This window comes from Propithecus coquereli, unplaced genomic scaffold, assembly GCF_000956105.1.
Source record: "Propithecus coquereli isolate 6110/MARCELLA unplaced genomic scaffold, Pcoq_1.0 Scaffold3, whole genome shotgun sequence".
Taxonomy (NCBI): Eukaryota; Metazoa; Chordata; class Mammalia; order Primates; family Indriidae; genus Propithecus; species Propithecus coquereli.
Window position 1 is genome coordinate 3,571,712 of NW_012148618.1, and position 20,741 is coordinate 3,592,452.

Sequence of the window (20,741 nt, forward strand, 5' to 3'; positions counted from 1 at the left end):
CCTTTTCAAGGAGATGGTGATTAACTTTACAATTTAGTCTCGAAGTTACAGAATATTTATGTGAGATTACGACCAAATTAGAAAAGATAATCAATACCACACAGAAATGGATATAGTAACCAATGGCAATTTTTGTCTTTCCATTTGGAAAAAAGGATCAAAAATCTCTTAATGTGTATGCTGAATAGATGCATATTTTCATTTTTTTGCAAGTTTAAATAAAGGTAGAATGGTATGTAGGAACACTGAGTAGACAAAAGGGGAACATTCTGAATCTTTGTCCATTGACTTTCAGCCCCATGTTAGTTCTTCTATAGTCTCCTCTCTGCAATAGAGAACTACAAGCTCGGCAATTACATTTTCTAAACTTTCTTGCAAACTTATTCCTGTGAGTTTCTACCAGTGAAAGACATTCATGTGATATTGGAAGATGGAAAAAAGGGAGAAGCCTTACATTTCTCTGCCTCTGTTTCTTGCAGTAGCCCATTTCTCCCAAAGTGATAGCCTTGCTCTAGAGTGGGCACTGGGGGAGCTGAGTCCTTCGTCATCTCAGCTTGCTCTTTCTGGCATAAACTTCTGCTCCACAAGCAAGTTAGAAGATAGAGATGATGACAGAGTCCTACCATTCTCAGCGTGGCATGTCTCAAGTAAAGCTTCTGCTCTAGGTGCTGGGTGGGGAGAGATAGTCTCAGTCCTCTCCTTGGAGTCTACAAGAAATGAAGCTTCTGCAACACTTATCTCTTGTGGTGTAAAATCACAGCGCTAGACTGGGAGCTGTGGGGAGAAGGAATCCTATCTTCTTGTCCACTCCTGCTTGGAGTAGAGCTTCCACATTATGGGGCTAGGAGAAAAGTGGGAGGCGAGATAATGGTAGTGGCTTAAAACCACAGGCTTGCTGATCTTATCAAGATTTAGTTGATTTTCTTGAATGAATGTTTCTCCATTTTCTGTATGTCCTCAGACAATTTCCTGAGACTGTAAAACATTTTCTTTTAGAAGTTTCTCTAGTCAGATTTTTTTGGGCTGGGTCGGGGGGAGAGAGTTTCCACCAGGCTCCTCACTTTGCCATTCCAAAAGCCCCCACTTTTTATTCCAAAAGCATCTGATTCTGATGCAGAAAATCTTCAGATAGTATTTTGGAGCTCCGCACTCTACTCTGTATATACTGTCATCAGTGATACAACTCTGTTGCCAAATATTCACAATTCTACCTGATAATTTAATCATACCCTCCTCTTCATCACCCTCCATGGCCTCAGGTTAATCTTTCACTATTTCTTACTTAAACTGTTGGAATAACACAGTAATTTCTCCTCAGTGAAACTGCCATGACCTTATGCAAACTCAATTTTCTTCATAGTCTCTATTTTACCACTTCGATAGTTGCCCACTACATATAGAATATATTCCAATTTGCTTTGATTGATATTTCAGACCCTTCAAAGTTCTTATCTTAACCTTTCTGTCCTCAACAAAAAACTTTACCTTCTTCACCACCCCACCATTGTATGGTATACTTCAAACATACAAGATATTTTCTGTTGACTTAATATGTCAAAATATTTTAGGCTTCCATGCCTTCCTACCTATCATTATTTCTGCCTCAAATCTTCCTCTAGCTTCTCTGTGCTTATTATTAAATTCTATACTTATCATTAAAGGCACAACTTCCTCTTTTGGGAGAGGTGGTTTCTTTTATGAGAAATTTGCAAACTCCACAAAACAGAGTTTGACTGATGGCAAACTGTTATCATTACATTTAGCATTGCATTAGTTGGGGTCAGTCTCTAACGATTAGACTTTAGCTCCCTGAGGACAAGTTCCTGACATACAGTATGAGTTCAATAAAGGTCTGAGGTTTCTGAATCCAATACTTATCTTCAAGGCCACATTTTAGCCCCTTTTACTTATGAATAGTTTCTTTATTTCTTAGAACAAAATCTATATTATAAGTACTCCTGCTGCCAGAAAACAAATTTGAAGTTAGAACAGTTAAATTTGTCTCCCAGTAAAATATTTAGAGGAAATCAAGAGAGAGTATATTCAACACCAGAATGTTGAAGGACATTAGAGAATAGGAAGAAAATTCATCAAATCCACTAAAAGTAAGACATTAAACTAAGGGTAAAGTGCATGATAAACACAACCCCTGCTACTAATGAATATATAGGAAAAGGAATATGAATTGAGAGTATTAAACATGTGAGACAGGGAAAGAATATTTCAAGAATCACTGGTTTTTTTCAAGAAAACCAGTTAGAATTCTAATATAAACATTATTTACATTAGTTTATAAAAATAGATTTGAATTTAGGAAAAGGAATATGAATTGAGAGTATTAAACATGTGAGACAGGGAAAGAATATTTCAAGAATCACTGGTTTTTTTCAAGAAAACCAGTTAGAATTCTAATATAAACATTATTTACATTAGTTTATAAAAATAGATTTGAATTTAGGAAAAGTTAATATTGAACTAGAATCACAGCATTTTAGCCTAGTCAGTGCCTTAGGGTGAATATTTAAACAGGAAATAAAGAACTATTAATCCAGGCAGCACAGGTCCTGGGGGAATATTTAATTGGGTCAGAATCCATAGTTGACCCAAAAGAGAAAACTAAGTTACTTAAATCCATTTTCCCAAAGTAGAGTGAATACATTTAAAGCTGGCTGTAGACAATCAAGTAAGAAAAGAAAAATAAGAACATCTATTTCTCTTTCAATTTGAAAAGATAAATTAAAATAAAAACTTTACTAATATTCAATAGACAAATTATTTCTGGTGCCCTAATTCAATCTGTATGTTACCTGGTCATATGTCACACATGGTGTTTAAAGTTTTCTGAGGAAAGTGTGAGTTAACCAAAAGGCAGACGGGTTGAAAGGAGTTTTCTTCTCTTTCATTTGCTTTGAATATAATGCTATGTATTGGAACTGAAGTGTGCCCAATTAAGGGAAAGAGGGAGACTTAAAGATTGTATTATCTTATTTTCACTCAATTTGTTCTCCAAAAATTTAGAACGGATTTATAAAAAAGATTTTTCCAACCTTTGGATAAAGATTGTTCTAATTATTAAAACTCAGGTGAATGACTATATTGGAGAAGGACAATTCTGCAGATGGTAGGAACTCTGTCAGCTAAATTACAAAGTAAAAAAACAATAAACTATCGGAACTGACAATAAGTGGGCTAACAACATTCTAAATTTTAAAGTAACATTCTTTTACAATATGGATTTACTTCCATTCTTATTAACAATCTATATTGTGCCTTGATTTATTAGCTAGTATCGCTATGAAGTCATGATGACTAGCGAAACATTTAAAAAGTAAATATATAAAACAAAATAAGTCTATGCAATTTTCCTTGTAATATTCTTAGTTATGGGATAATCAATGGGGGGCTTTAAATTTTTTACTAAATGTAATAAAAAGTGTTTTGTATGTTTCTTACCAAATAGCAAAAAAACAAAAGCCATAGGAAATATTTGTTTTCTGCCTCAGTAAAAATGGCTAAAATGAGAAATATGACGATAAGTAAAATTTATATCTTGTTAGCAAATACTACCGAACATTATATAAAGGTATAAATGATTCTAATATTTATACATAAAAATTTCTCATCAACTGTAATGACTAATAAAAGCAATGTGTATGAGAAAAATCTATGGGTTAAGTTGTGAATTTAACTGTAACTAAAAAAGGGCTTTGGGATAAGCAATAAATGTCAACTAATTTGAATTTATTCATAATATTCTTTGTTGAAAAGTTATTAAAACAGAATTTGAATCCTGTGGTACAAAGTATACCAGATTTATCAATGTGATTAATTGTGTAAACATAACACCTTATGACACAAGTATTTATTATAATGTTTTATAATGAAATGGATAATTATTATGATGCTAATTTGTGCCATATATAGATATTCTCTGAATATCTCAAAGCAAAGTACCTAAATAAAAAAAATGCTCATATTTCAGTGAGCACAAAACAGTTGTATCATTTATAATATTAAAACATAAGTTATTTAATGCAATTTACCTTTAAAATTTCTACTTTCTTAATGTTTTCTATTGCACATAATATTCAATTTTAATTGTAAATTTATAACATATACGCATTAAATTATTTATATTGAGGAATTGGGCTCAGAAAAGTTTGGAGATTATTCTTAAAAATTACTCACAAAGTTGCTAGATAGAAGATAAGAGGACAATTTAAGAGTAATGTGAGGGAAAGGAAGGTCCATTAAATCCAAGCTGTCTACACTTAGTATTTCACAGCCAATCAACCAACACTCTCATGGCTATTTTAATCAAGCCATCACTCAGAAAGAACCATAGCATATTAAAAGCCACAAATTAGGTGTAAACATCTCTCTGGTCACATTAAGGCAGATGCCTCAGTGCTTTAACAACTCCCAGCGAAATCTGGATTCCCAAAGCTCCAGCAAATCTGCACCCAAAGTGGTTCACATCTTTTTAAAAGAGGCAGAAAGTAGTACGCAGAAACTTATGCAGAGCATCACAGAAAATAAACAGCACATTTTAAATTTTGAACAATCTCTTGAACATGTTGTTCCTTATACTGTGCCTTTAAAACAAGTAAGTGAAAATATTGTAGAGCTCTAATTTGTTAGAAATTTAATACACTGAGGATGGTATTTTAATCAATTTTGATTGGACGGGAAAGAAAAGTCTTTGGCTTTTAAGATAAGGTTAAGAGAGGATTTGTCCTCTCTAACTGGGAGATACAAAACAGTATTTCAAAAGGAGCTGGAATCAACAATTTCTATGAAAATTAAATGGAAACACATCATCAGATGATATTGCAGAGTAAAATTGGCAGTAAATAATAAGTAATTAAGTATGATGAATACAATTAAGAAAGATAAATCCTGATAATTCAGAAAATTCATATTATGATTGAAAATAATGGAAAAGTGAACAACTCATAATTTTTTGCAGAATGGGGTTTTTTTTTCTCAACTTTCAGGTATTGACTGAATGTGTAAATAAGCATACCATATTGGCAATTGTAGAGGGAACTGGAGAGAGAGGGAAGCTGTGACCATCACCATGTGTTTACAAAATCATTGTGTAAAACTCACCATTAGACCATAAATACAAATAAGATCTCAGATAAGTAAAGAGGGAGAAGTGCTTAGAAAATGTTGATATTCAAGACAACATAGAAAATGTGAATAATTCAGGAATCTCATTATGAGTATTCTTAATAGTAGGAAAAGCATAATAGCAAGTTTCCAAATACACAAGGCAGCTAAAAATATAAATTAAAATAGAAGACTTTAAGAAACTTCAAAACTAGATTGGGTTGGATTGTAGTATGTCCTTGAATGTTTTGGAGTGAAATACATCTGAGTTCAAGCAGCTGGACAGTACTAGAAAACTGCATTTAAAAATACTAAATTGATTTATTTAAGAGAATTTTAGCTTACAGAAAAAAACAAAGCAAAGTACAATGGTTTAAGTTTTATTGATATAATTCATACACTATAAAATTCACCAATTTTAATTAAGTACACATTGCAATGATTATTATTATATTTACATAGTTGTGCAACCATCACCACAATCTTATTTTAAATCATTTTCACCACTACACAAAGAAACCCCATGCTCATTTGCAGGCTCTCTTCAGCCCAAGGTGACCGTTAATATACTTTCTGTCTTTATGGATGTGCCTTTCCTAGACACTTCATATAAATGGAATTATCCATGTGGTCTTTGGTATATCAGGCTTCTTTTACTAAGCATAATGTTTTTGAAGTCCATCCCTGTTTTAGCATAAGTATGATAATTTTTACAAAACATAAAATCACTCAAGATTGAAATTATTTTCTTCAAATGGCTATAATGAAAAAAGAAGCAAATATTTGCTTGAATAAATTATTTTTACATTAAGTAATATGTACTGTATACAGGTGGCCAAGACCAAAAATGTTCATATCCAACTACTTAATAAACAAGTCTTGACTTGTTTCTTTCCTAATACAGATTTATATGTAAATCTCTTGGGAGTGTAATCTTGGATTTACATGAATGACTCACACGCAGCACATACCTGCTTAGTGCTTATCCTGTGGCTGGCCAGGAGCCTGTGCCCACACAATCTCACCTAATACTCACCACGACCTTTTGGAGTGGTCCTGCCTCTAAGACCTGGGAAGATTTATTTAATTGTGTAGGTCTTGATTTTTCATTTATTAAATAAGATGTGAAGAATAATAGATTAGAGAGTTTCCTCCTGGCTCTAATATTATTATTCTACCTTCAATTTCCTCCAGAACTTATCATAAATTGTTGAGTGAAAGTAGCTATAGTAAAATGTGCAATTGATTATTCAAAGGGAAGAACATTTTCCTCAGTAATAGAATTTCTATCAAAACTATATAATTTATTTGCTTTTATTTACATCGCCTTTGTACACTAATAATATAACAAGTGTACTGTATTATGTGTAGACCTGAAGAGATATTTTTAGAAAGCTTGCTTAGAAAGGGAAGAGAGTAGTAAGAGAAACAAATGCTAGGAAAGCCATTAGCATGAATAAATGCCAGCTTTTCCTCTCAAATAAAATAAAAGGCCAAAATAAAGCTTTCTTTATCAGTTTATGCTTAATTATATTGATTTCTTATGCAATTTTTTCTGTTTTCATTGTATCACAGGGCATAAAATTCCACATGGCAAAGTTATTCATCTCCAATTTATAGCTGGTATATTCATTTCATCTAGCAATTGTCAATCCTTTTTATTTGTGCAAAGTATATCTAGTTATTACAATTACTGTTGCAAAAGCCTCAAAAGCAAAATTCTTGCTCCCTTTCATGATAAGCATGTAACATGATCCTGCAAAGATGGTGTGTTGTGATGGCCATCCTTGCACGCTTTTTTGGGACAACAGCCTACGCTGAGCACCCACTCAGTGTGCTCCTGCAGGTTGACCTACAGGAATGGCATCATTTTTATCTTTCTTTTCTCTAATTTGTAAGCAATATCCATTTCTTAAAAATATCAAAGATAGGAAAACAATTGAGGAAGTTAAGTTTGAATAAGGATAGGATATTTTGACAGGAAACTGAAGAGAAATGAAAACAAGGAGAAAATTGCAGGTCATTGGAGAAAAGAGAACAGACACTTTCTATTCATCTAAACATCTTAATTCGGTCCCTTTTCTAAATAGACCACTGTTCCTACTTACTGCTCTTAATTCTTTTTTTTATAGATTCTCACATTTTTCTATGCCTCATCTTATTTTGTTTGCTGACCATGAAAATTTAAGTGTTTTGAAAATAATAACAACCAACCCTGAAGTCATATCTAAAAGTGTCACTTGGAATTGATCTCCATTCTTCTAAAACTCTTACAGTTTGCATATACCCCGTACTAAATCAAATTTTTTCTCACATGGTTTATTTGCTATTTTTATTTGATAATTATGTCTCTCCACGCAAAATTTGTCTTTCATGAAATTTAAGAACTGGGGCCACTCACAGGAGGTGAGTGGTGGGTGAGTGAGTGACGCTTCATCTGTATTTGCAGCTTCTCCCCATCACTCGCATCATCACCTGAGCCTCCCACCCCAACCCCAGTCTGTGGAAAAATTGTCTTCCGTGAAACTGGTCCCTGGTGCAGAAAGGTTGGGGACCTCTGATTTAGTGAACCCACCTTCGTCAATTACCTTACCCAGATCTTCTGAATAACTTGCTTCACCTTCTACATCACCACTTGCTGCTTCACCTTGCACTTTTATGTTATGGAGATGGCTTTTTCCTCACATCTCATGAACCAACTTCTCTTCTGAAGCTTCCTTTCCTGTCTCAGCCTTCATAGAGTTAAGGAGAGCTAGGGCCTTGCTCTGGGTTAGGCTTTGGCTTAAGGGAATGTTGTGGCTGATTTGATCATCTATCCAGACCACTAAAACTTTCTCCACATCAGCAGCAAAGACGTTTCACTTTCTTATCATTCATGTGTTCACCGGACTAGCACTTTTAATTTCCTTCAAGAACTTTTTTTCCTTTGCATTTACAGCTTGGCTAACTGCTTGGCCTAAGTGGCCTACCTTTTGGCCTATCTCAGCTCTTAAGATTTCTTTTTCACTAAACTCCATCATTTCTAGCTTTTGATTTAAAGTAAGAGATACACAACACTTCCTTTCGCTTGAACACTTAGAGTCTATTGTAAGGCTATTAGCTGGCCTAATTTCAATATCGTTGTGTCTCAGAGAATAGGGAGGCTCAAGAAGGAGAGAGTTGAGGGAATTGTCAGTGGATGGGTCAGAACATACACAACATTTATTGCTCAAGTTCTCCATCTTCTGTGGGCACAGTTTGTGGTGTCCCCAAATAATTGAAATAATAACATCAAAGATCACTGATTATAGATCACCATAACAAATATAACGATGACGAAAAATTTTGAAATGTTGTAAGAATTACCAAAATGTGACACATAGACATGAAGTGACCACATGCTGTTGGAAAAATGGTGCCAATAGACTTGTTGGATACATGGTTACCACAAATCTTCAATTTGTTGAAAGAAAGAAAGGAAAGAGAGAAAGAGAAAAAGAAAGAAAGGAAAGGAAGGAAGGAAATGAAGGAAAAGAAAAGAAAGAAAAGAAAAAAAAGAAAGAGAAAGGAAGAAAGAGAAAGAAAGAAAGAAAGAAAGAAGGAAGGAAGGAAGGAAGGAAGAAAGAAAGAAAGAAAGAAAGAAAGAGAAAGGAAGAAAGAGAAAGAAAGAAAGAAAGAAAGAAAGAAAGAAAGAAAGAAGGAAGGAAGGAAGGAAGGAAGAAAGGAAGTTGGTATCCATGAAGAGCAATAAAGCACAATAAAACAAAATATGTCTGTATAATACACAAGAAAAATTAAAAAGAAAAATTATTTTTAATGAATTTAAAGACTTTCTTTCATGTATAAATTAGCTCCTAAATTGTATGTATGTGCTTGGTTTTTATTTGTTTGCTTGTTTTAGGATCATAGAATGCCCTTTGTAAATTACTTCACAGATACAGGACAATGTAATTCCTCATTACATTACAAGAATTGTATATTCCATATATATCAGGATTACATAATCTCAAGAAGTGTAGGTACAAAATAGTATAATAATAAAAGTCAACATAAATCATAATTAATTACTATTTAATCTATATGTGACCAAATTAGTAACCAAGTTAAGATCAGTTACTAAGAGTATCATTTGATAGAATCAGACATTAGAAAATGGAATTTCCACTCCTTCAAATGCTTTTTAGTTGCTCTGTGTCTATAAGAATATTGTTTCAAAGAGATGTGATACATAAACTAATCTCAAATTATAAACATTGATGTGTTGATATATTTAAAATTATATGCTCTCATAGTATAGACTATTATCACCAACTGCAGAAATAAGAAAATATTGGTCCTAACTGTGGCTTATTTTTTTATTCTTTTTGCATATATAAGAACTTCTGGAACCTCTCTGAGTTGGGTAAATGGATGCTAAAAATGGATCTGTAGTGACCGAGTTTATTTTACTAGGATTTTCTGAACGACGGGAACTTCAAGTTTTCTTCTTTGTGACATTTTCCTTAATCTATGGTGCTACTGTAGTAGGAAACATTCTCATTATAGTCACAGTGATATTTAGTTCGACTCTTCATTCTCCCATGTACTTCCTCCTTGGAGACCTCTCATTTTTGGACATGTGCCTCTCCACTGCCACTACACCCAAGATGATCACAGACTTGCTCAGTAAGCACAAGACCATCTCTGTATGGGGCTGCATGGCCCAAATGTTCTTTATGCACTTCTTTGGAGGGGCTGAGATGACTCTTTTGCTAGCCATGGCCTTTGACAGATATGTAGCCATATGTAAACCCCTGCACTACAGGACAATCATGAGCCACAGGTTGCTGAATGGATTTGTGATACTTTCATGGATCATTGGTTTTATACACACCATGAGCCAATTGGTGTTAACAGTGAACTTGCCTTTCTGTGGCCACAATGTCATAAACAGCATATTTTGTGACCTCCCCCTCGTGATCAAGCTTGCTTGTGTTGAAACATATGCCCTGGAATTATTTGTCATTGCTGACAGCGGGCTGCTCTCTTTTATCTGTTTCATCCTCTTGCTCATCTCCTACACTGTCATTCTGGTCACTGTACGACAAAAATCATCAGGAGGACTCTCCAAGGCTCTATCCACATTGTCTGCCCACATCATTGTGGTCACTCTGTTCTTTGGACCTTGTATCTTTATCTATGCCTGGCCATTCAGTACGCTGGCAAGCAATAAAACGCTTGCTGTATTTTACACTGTTATCACACCCTTACTGAATCCTATTATTTACACCCTGAGAAATCAGAAAATGCAAGGGGCCATGAGAAAATTACTGTTCCATCACGTTAGCTCTGCACAGAACTTCTAGGCTTTAGCACTACATAATTAGCACAACTTTCAAATACTATGGTATGATAATTTGAATAGATATGTAGAATGTGGCATTTCACTTTTTTAATGTTAGAATCATAACCGATGCTGACAAAATTAATACTAAATTACTTTAAATTCCTAGTTAAAATTATTGTAACATATGAGGATAATTAGAGATCTATGGCAAAATAGACATTTAAAATCATTGAGTATTTTTTCATAGACATTCAATATACATATTCATTAGTAAAAAAACTATAAAATTATATGACTACTATTAGATATGATTTTAATAGGCATTGATAATTAATCAAATTAATAAATTTATATTATTATTTAAGCCAGGTACCATGAATAAATCATGGTTTAAATAATGTTAATAATTAGAAAAATAGAATTCTAAGTTTTTTGACTCAATAGGCAAAAACTAAGAATGAATCAGTAAATTTAACAGTATAGTGAATACAAATATAAGATGCCAGAGGAAAAAGCCAATGGAAGAACAATTTCAATACAACTGCAAAGAGCAGTCTTTGAAACCAAATAGTTTGAGGACTGTAAGTACACAAGGCTGACTTTCAAACTGGAATAAAAAACATAAAAACAAAAACATGTTTCCTTATTTTGTATAATATTCCATGTAGCTTTACTGTCCCAAGGGATTTACATAAAAGTCTGTTAATTTGTGGTAATTCATCAGGGAAGAAATATTAAGAGAAAACTAATACCTGACACACCCTCCCTTGGGCTTTGGTAAAACTATCTCTTCTCTTGTCCCTCTAGCTTAAATGTGATGGTGACTTCCAATTGATGGTAATCTTTGGTTTCTCTGAACACACCCTGTTTAAAATCTCAGACATGCTGTCACTTGAGTGACTAGTTAAATTATTTCTGTTTTAAATACTTAAGTTATTTCTCTTTTCCAAATTAGAACCCAGAAAATATGGGGTTGGGGAAAGGCAAAGTGTATAGCTTGCCACTGACTGAGCTCCAATAAAGAATTTATAATTGTAATACAAATTAAAAGAGCAGTCTTTGAAACCAAATAGTTTGAGGAATGTAAGTATGCAAAGCTGACTTTCAAACCAGAATAAATAAACATAAAAAACAAAAGCATGTTTACTTATTTTGTATAATATTCCATACCAGTGGGCATACAGTGACTCAACTCCAATAAAGAATTTTCACCAAAGAGCTACCCAATAATATGGCTTTTTTGTTATTTGCTTCGTCTAATTATAAGGTAGGCTGTACATTGTGCCCTGACTGAATTAAGTATCTATTACTAACGAAGAATGAGAGAATAGCTTTTCAGAAGATACTATAAGTCTCTGGCACAAAGTATATGCCCATTGATAACCTAGTATCTAATGAGTGAAATGAAAGATCTTTGATTGGCCTAGACTAGTGCTTTTTGGACAGAGTTTGAACCTCTATGGAAGAATATAGCTGACTTACCCCAAAGAATATACAATTTCAATTATAAATAAAAAAAAGAATCATGACTCGGAAACTAATGTGCCTGCCATAGCCAGTTGTCACCACCGTTATTCGATATTGTTCAAAAATCTCAAGTTAATAGAATAAAGTAATAAGAGGACACTGGCATCTTCTGCCACTGAGGTAACCAAGTAGCCATTCCTGTTGGGAAACCTCAGAGATGGAGATGCAGCTGCATACCCCAAAGCCCCTCAAGTAGTAGCTACTGTTGTGCCCATTCAGATTGCAGCCACCTCCTCTCCCAATACAGCACATGCCCTAACGCCTGAGCCACAGCTTTTCCATGAGTGCCCACACTCTAGACCTAGGCTCTATTGCTGAACCATACCCACTCATGTCTCAGAAACCTGATCCATCACCATAGTAAGCTAGTTCACATTCTGGGCCTTAGAGCTAAAATCTCTCAGAATATGTCCATTCTCTGGGCACTCACTCACCCAGAGATATAGACCTTGACCCAACACTGGAGACATTATAATTCTGTGCGTACTGTGTTCTTGGTCTTGGCTCCCTGTCTGCTTCACAAGAACTTGTGTTTTACATACTATTATCAACATGGCAGTGAGGGTTCCTGCACCCTGAATACCAGTGCCATTACCACCCTGGACTCCAGAGCCATAGTTGCTCTATGTGTGCACATGCTTCAGGCCTCAGCTTCATGGCCACTCCAGGAACACCACTCATTGGATACCAGTGCCACTGTCACTTGGAATGGACCCACAAACTAGATACACTGCCAAGGGGGATCCCACCAGCCACAGCTTCTGCAGTGGGAGAAAAAGATTAGGAGGACCTTACCAGCCATTTCCAATGAAGATACCATCAACCCTCACTTCCACTGTGAACATCTACGGTATTGCCTGCCAAGAATCCTTGGAATCTTTGTCAACACTGATCTCAGCTAATGGAGCTGCCCTGAGACTACACAGCCACATCCTCACTCATGTCAGAACCATTGAACTTCACCCATCCAGTGCTCTTGTGCTCTATTCTCACAGGCTGCACCAAAGTAAACCTGAAAATTCTGAAAAACTAATGTGCAGATATCAGTGCTTAAAAAAACAAAAACAATGAGATAAATAACCATCAAAAGAACACAATAATTTCCCTGGAGTTGACCCTAAAGAAATGGAAAAATGTATATATATACACACACTCTCTTTTTCTCTCCCTCTCAATATATATATTGCTTTATGTATATATATATACATACACACACACACACACACATACATATATATATATATATATATATATGGAGCAATACATACCTACATCAAAAAAGAAAAAGAAAAAAAGACCTCAAATAAACAACCTAATGTAATACCTTTAGGAACCAGAGTAAGAATAACAAACTAAGTCTGAAGTTAGTAGAAGGAAGGATATAAAAAAGATCAAAGCAGCAATAAATGAAAGAAAGAGTAGAAAACAATAGAAAAGTTCAACAAAACTAAAAGCTTATTTTTTGAAAATATAAACAAAATTGACAAGCATTTAGCTAGGCTAAATAAGAATAATGAAAGGAAGACTCAAATAAATAAAATCAGAAATAAAACAGGAACCATTACATCTGATACCACATAGGTACAAATAATCATGAGTCTCTTATGAACAATTATTCCCCACCAAATTGGATAACCTAGATAAAATGGAAAAATTCCTGGACACTACAACCTATCAATACCGAATCATGAAGAAATAGAAAATATGAACAGACCAATTACAAGTAGAAGATTGAATTAGTAATAAAAAGTTTCTGATCAGAGAAAAGCCCAGAATCTGAAGGCTGCACTGCTGGATTCTACCACACGTTTACAGAAGAACTAGCACCAATCCTTCTCAAACCCTTCCAAAAATTAAAGAGGAGGGAATACTCCCAAACTCATTGCATAAAGCCAGATACTAAAGCCAGACAAGGACAATGAAAGAAAATAAAATTATATGTCATTATCCCTGATAAATATAGATGCAAAAATTCTCAACAAAATATCCACAAATTCAATTGAAAAGCACATTAAAAGGATCATTCACCATGATAAAGTGGAATTTTATCCCAGTAACGCAAGGATGGTCCAACATACACAAACAAATAAATGTGATATACCACATTAACAGACTGAAAGACAAAAACCATACAATCTTCTCAATAGATGCAGAAAAGGCATTTGACAAAATTTAACATCCTTTTATGGTTGAAAAACCCTCTCAACATCTCCCTGACTATAATAAATAATAATGCATTTTATACCTCAAAATTGCTGAGTAAATTTTAAACGATAAGTATGTGAGGTGATAGATTTGTTAATCAGCCTGATTTAATCAATTCATATTTTAAACATAAATCATAATATCACATTATGACTCATACATATGTATAATTGTTATTTGTCAAATAAAAATAAAATTTTAAAACTTCAAAAAATATCACTCAACAAATTAGGTATAGAAGAAATGTACTTAACATAAGAAAGGCCATATGTGACAAGTCTACAGTTAACATCATAATCAATGCTGAACAGTTGAAAGTCTTTTCTTTAAGAAAAGGAACAACACAAGATGCCCACTCTAGCCACCTAGTACTGGAAGTCTGATCCAGAGAAATTAGGCGAGAAAAATAAAGGAAAGACATCCAAATCAGAAAAGAAGTTAAATTATCTCTCTTTACAGATGACATGATCTTATATATCCCTTAAAGGACATAAATATCCTTATATATGGATATATATGTGCGTGTGTCTTATACATAACCCTAAAGACTACTCTACAAAACTGTTATATCTAATAAATGAGTTCATTAAATTTACAGCATACAAAGTCAACATACAAAAATCAGTGGCTTTTCTATATACTAATAATGCACTATTCAAAAAAGAGATCAAGAAAACAATTCTATTTACCATAGCTACAAAAAATACTAGGGATAAATCTAATCAAGGATGTGAAGTATCCATATTCTGAACATTATAAACATTGATGAAATAAATTGAAGAAGACACAAATAAATGGAAAAGTATCTTGTGGTCATGGGTTAGAAGAATTAATATGTTAAAATTTTCCTACTATCCAAAGAGATCTATAGATTCAATGCAATCCCTATCAAAATTGAAATGATTGGTGAAGGATGGGTACTCACGGGCACAAAGAGATGTAAAGGACATTGGAAGATAAGAAGGGGAGGATGATGAGAGGGAAGTAAGGGGTAAAATCTTACCTATCAGGTACAATGAACACTGTCTAGGTAACGGACACACTGAAAGCCCTCATTTCAGCATTGTACTGTGTATCCATGTAACAAAAACATTTGCAACCCCATAACATTTTGAAATAAAAAAGAAAAGAAAAATTTAAATGACATTTTTCACAGAAATAGAAAATTCATATTCATCCTAAAATTTATATTATACCACAAACAACCCTGAAGAGCTAAAGCAATCTTAAACAAATAGAACAAAGCTGGAGGTATCACAGAACCTGATTTTAAAATATGCTGCGAAGCTATAGTAATCAAAACAGTATAGTACTGGCATAAAAACAAACACATAAACCAATGGAACAGAATAAAGAGCCAGAACTAAATCCACGCATTTGTAGTAAATTGATTTTTACAAAGATGACAAAAACACACAATGGGGAAAAGACATTCTCATCAATAAACGGTGTTGGGATAACTGGATATCCCCATGCAGAAAAACAAAATTCTACACTCATTTCATATCATGTACAAAAATCAACTTAAAACGCATTAAACACTTAAATGTAAAATCTGAAGCAGTATAATTTCTAGAAGAAAACCTTCATGATATTGTTCTGGGCAACAGTTTCTTGGATATGACCCCAACAAAGCACAGGCAACAAAACCAAAAACAGACAAATGGGATTGCATCAAACTAAAAAGCTTCTGAACAGCAAAAGAAACAATCAACAGAGTAAAGAAACAGCCTATAGAATAAGAGAAAATATTTGCAAAGCATATATCTAATAAGGGGTTATTTACAACAAGATGAGGCCCAATGATGATGTATACACATTCAGCAACTTTAAAAAGCAGATAAAATATTGACACACTTTACAAAATAATGAGGGGTTAATATCCAAAATATATAAGGATCTCAAAACAACTCAATAGTAAGAAAACAAATAACTTGGTTAAAAAATTAGTAGAGAAATAGACATTTCTTACAAGAAGACATACAAATGGCCAAAAAGTGTATGAAAAATGCTCCACATCATTAATCATCAGAAAAATGCAAATTAAAACCACAAACACCTACCACCTCATACTTGATAGAATGTCCATTATCAAAAAGATGAAAGTTAGCAAGTATTGATGAGTTCTAGGATGTAGCAAGAAGGGAAACCCTGTACACTGTTGGTGGAAATATAAATTGTTACGGTCATTATGGAAAACAGTATGGAGGTTCCTCAAAAATGAAAAATAGAACTGCCATGTGATCCAGGAATCCTATTACTGGGAATATATCCAAGGGGTACGGAATTAATATGTCAAAGATGTAGCTGCACTCCCATGTTCATTGCAACGTTATTCACAGTAGCCAAGATATGGAAACAACCTAAATGTCTATGAAGGGATGAATATATAAAGAAAACGTGGTATATATGCACAATGGAGCGCTACTCAGGCTTAAAAAAAGAAGGAAATCCTGTCATTTATGACATGGATGAACCTGGAGCAAATTAAAATATGTGAAGTGAAACAAGCCAGGCATAGAAAGACAAATGCCAGCTGATCTCACTTATCTGTAGAACCTAAAAAAAAACAATTCAAACTCATAGAAACAGAATAAAGTAGTGGTTACCAGAGACGGGATTATGAGGGTATGAGGGAGATTTTAGTAACAGAACACAAAATTTCAGTTAGATAGGAGGAATCAGTTCAAGAGATACATTGTACATTATGATGACTATAGTTAAAAACAATATATTGTATTCTTGAAAATTTCTGAGTAGACGTTAATTGTTCTCACCACATAAAAAAATTATGAGTTAATGCATATGTTAATTAGCTTGATTTAGCTTTTCCACAATGTATACATATATCAAAATATCATGTTGTGCACCATAAATACATACATTTTTATGTCAATATAAAATAAAATTACTCATCTAGAATCTAGAATAAAATTACTAATTGCTAATCTAATATAGTAATCTAAAATTACTATAAATATTTTGTCTGAATAGAATAGTTATCGATGTTTATTATAGAAAATAATTACAGCTAAACTATGACAGCCACACAAAAATCTCACAATTCATCTCTGGTTCTCTTTCTACACCCTCCTGAGTATTGACTGTTGCCTTTAAAATGTTACCAATTTGACAGTTGAAAAATGGTGTCTTACTTTCTGTAATGGCAGAAGGGCTATTTTTACAATCCCTATGGCTTTTTCACTGCCAGTCTCTGAGGAAGTAAATAGCAATCAAGTTAGTTTTCTCTTTTTTACCTCTTATTAATGGATATATTTAAATACTGTTGTCTTTCAAATCCAGAGCAGAAAAAAAATCACTGGATGATGAAGATTCGGCATACAGGATTGCATAATGGTGTTACTTCCTAAGGCCAAGCACAAGCTGGTAGGTTACATAACCCTGATATGTTACTCTATCAATATACTACATCTGTCACAGTATTTGCATTTCCAGTGTTATGTATCACCATAAGTAATAAAATACAAATGCCAAAATCACAATTGAGGAGAGGGCTGGAAAAGGGGAGATTAAACTGGAAAGAATTAGATTTTGTTACGACTGGAAAAAACAAAAACAAAAATTTGCATTTTTGTATTTGTTGTTAAGAAAATAGTCCAGCAATCCAAACCAAATAAGACATTTTTAGAGAACAGGGATCTATGTATGTTTAAACTGTTAAGCTATACACTGATCAGATTGGATTATTTTATTCTTTGAATTATTGCATAATGTAAAGAAAGTCACTTTGTTGCTTTTAGGTATGCAATTATTTTTAGACACAGATAAATAATAAGACTGCAAGGATAAAATGCCTGATCTGTAGCTTCATTCTTTCTAAGATAAAAAAATCATAGAATGATACCATTCATAATATAGCATAAATGATGCTATCATTACACTTGTTAACTTAAAAGGAGAAACATATGAAGAAATTTAATATTTCTATGCAAACAGCCTAAAAATGACTAAATACTTAAGCACTCATTTAGCTAGAAGGATCTTGGAGAAATTGAGTAATGTGAGACTCTATCCTTGCAGGTCCATGTGCTCTTGCAAATCTACTTATATGATACTTTGTAGAAACACCAAGGATCCACAGGCAGTAGCTGAACATGATTGTCTTACTGTATGAGAACAAGCACAATGAGCAAATAAAGATGTTCATTATTGTTAGCTAGAGAAACTGCATTTTAAAAATTTAACTGTGTGATTAAAAGACTAAAACGTACAAAGAAAAAGCACATATATCTGATTTTCTTCCTCACAATAATCATTGGGTCTGGGTCTAGGACTCTGATAAAAACAAGTACTGGATGTGAGCAACAAGCCCGTAATAAAGAATTGGATAATAGACCTACACGAAGTCAAAAGTGGAGGCTCTGAACTGAATGGATTTCTGTAGGTTGTGCCCTGACATCTTTAAATGTAAGTATTTACTTGTTAAAATTCACTTTGATTAGGTGAGTCACCTCATATCCATCTGGGAGAAAGTGAAGGGTAAATGAACCTTAGAGAAAACAATTGTGAAGAAACAAATATTTAAGCAATACATCGTCATTTTGTTGCTGTCATTTTTGTTTACTTTAAGTAAGCAGAGGTTAATGATTCAATTCATTCTTTACACCTCTTTGAGGGAGAAAAGTTGAACAAGACTAAAGTGGTCAACTTCACTATGCCTTAGCCTTGATGGTGGTGATTTTGGAATTTGTATACACACAATACATGTGAAAATATATGCATTAAACTGGGGTATCAGCTACAAATGGTCTTTTCATGAAATTTTGCAACAATTGCATGAGAACGGACAATGGAATACTCTTACTTTGTTAACTACACAAACTGAAGAGTGAGGCAATATGTAGAATGAACATCTATAGTTTTGAGAATCAATCTGGGTTATTCAGGTCTAAAACCTTAATCTTTCCTTAATGATTGGGTTTAATTTCGATTAACAATATACCTGTCTAAACATTCAACTGTACATCAACAATATGGGTATAGTCTCTAATTAGTATTTTGTAGTTTTCTAGAGGAATGCACTATGCACATTTTGTTATCCAAGCAATACTTTCTTTTTTTTATGCGGGGGAGTGCCCACCAGCCCGCCCATGGGCCGGGGCCACAGCCCCCAAGGAATACTTTTTAATATGACATAGAACTCAGACTTTTTAGTGCATAATGAGAATGCAGCAAAAGTGTGCCTATCATTGTATTTCCTGAGAGCTACAAAAAGATGAAAATCTACTGCCATGATGCTTTTCAAAAGGCTTCTCTACTACTCTAATAAGCTAAGTATTCATTCACTGTCAGTTCTGGAGCTGAGAATGAAGGGATACTAAGTTTACTCAAATATCCTACTGACCCTACCATGTATTAACCAAGAGGCAAATTTGATCTATTGCTCTATATCCACCACAGTTTCTAATGGCTTTGTGATCCTGTGAAATATCTGGAACTGAAAAATACCAAGGAATAGCTACAAAACAGTCACATCACCAAAAGGGTTGGTTCCCCTGAGTAAGTAATACAATGCATAAAATGATTAGGTTTACTGTCTTGTTAGTCTCTGTGATTTTCTGTGTGTTCCCTTCTTTTAGACAACTTGTGACAAACTCCTGCAAATGGAAAAATGGATACCCTAAATAACGGATCGAGTGTTTCTGAGTTCATCCTGCTGGGACTCTCTAGTTCCCAAGAAATCCAAATTCTCTTCTTTGCAGTCTTCTTTCTTGTCTATGTAGCCATTGTAGTGGGAAACCTTCTTATTGTCATCTCTGTGATATTTGATAACCAGCTTCACTCCCCCATGTATTTCCTTCTGGCAAATTTATCATTCTTTGATTTATGTCTTTCCTCTGTGGCAACTCCCAAAGTGATTGCAGACTTCCTTAGAAAACGCAAGACCATTTCCATGTGGGGCTGCATGACTCAGATGTTTTTTATGCACTTCTTTGGGGGTGGTGAGATGTCTCTCCTGATAGCTATGGCCATTGACAGGTATGTTGCCATATGCAAACCCTTGCACTACCAGACCATAATGAATCACAGAGTGCTCATTGTGCTTCTCCTGCTCTCATGGACAATTGGGTTCATACATACCACAAGCCAAATGGTTTTCACAATAGGTTTACCTTTCTGTGGTCCCAATGTTGTGGATAGCATTTTCTGCGACCTCCCCCTGGTCATCAAGCTTGCCTGCACTGAGACCTATATCCTGGAGCTCTTGGTGATTGCAGACAGTGGGCTCCTGTCCCTGGTCTGCTTCATTCTGTTGCTCACGTCCTACATCATCATGTTGGTCACCATCCGGCAGCACTCCTCCAGTGCATCCGCTAAGGCTGTGTCCACACTGTCGGCTCATATCACTGTAGTAACTCTCTTCTTTGGCCCAGCTGTCTTCATCTATGCTTTTCCATTCAACAGTTATTCTGTAGATAAGTTTCTTTCTGTATTTTATTCTGTAATCACCCCCCTCCTTAATCCAATTATTTATACTCTGAGAAATCAGGAAATGAAGGCAGCCATTAAAAGATTGAACAGCCAGCATATTAATTCTTGGCTGGTTCCTTAAATTCTGTTTGTAATA

General features: G+C 34.3%; 2 protein-coding genes across 2 annotated transcripts; both read left to right on the forward strand.

Moving 5' to 3' along the window:
* The first annotated feature begins 9,500 nt into the window (after window positions 1-9,500).
* LOC105814359 (olfactory receptor 4L1) lies at window positions 9,501-10,439 on the forward strand. Its single transcript, XM_012649286.1, has one exon. It carries the CDS (start codon window positions 9,501-9,503, stop codon window positions 10,437-10,439), a length of 939 nt encoding a protein of 312 aa, XP_012504740.1.
* A 9,345-nt stretch (window positions 10,440-19,784) lies between these two features.
* Window positions 19,785-20,726, forward strand: LOC105814203 (olfactory receptor 4K13-like). The gene has a single exon (XM_012649103.1). It carries the CDS (start codon window positions 19,785-19,787, stop codon window positions 20,724-20,726), a length of 942 nt encoding a protein of 313 aa, XP_012504557.1.
* The last annotated feature ends 15 nt before the right edge of the window (window positions 20,727-20,741 follow it).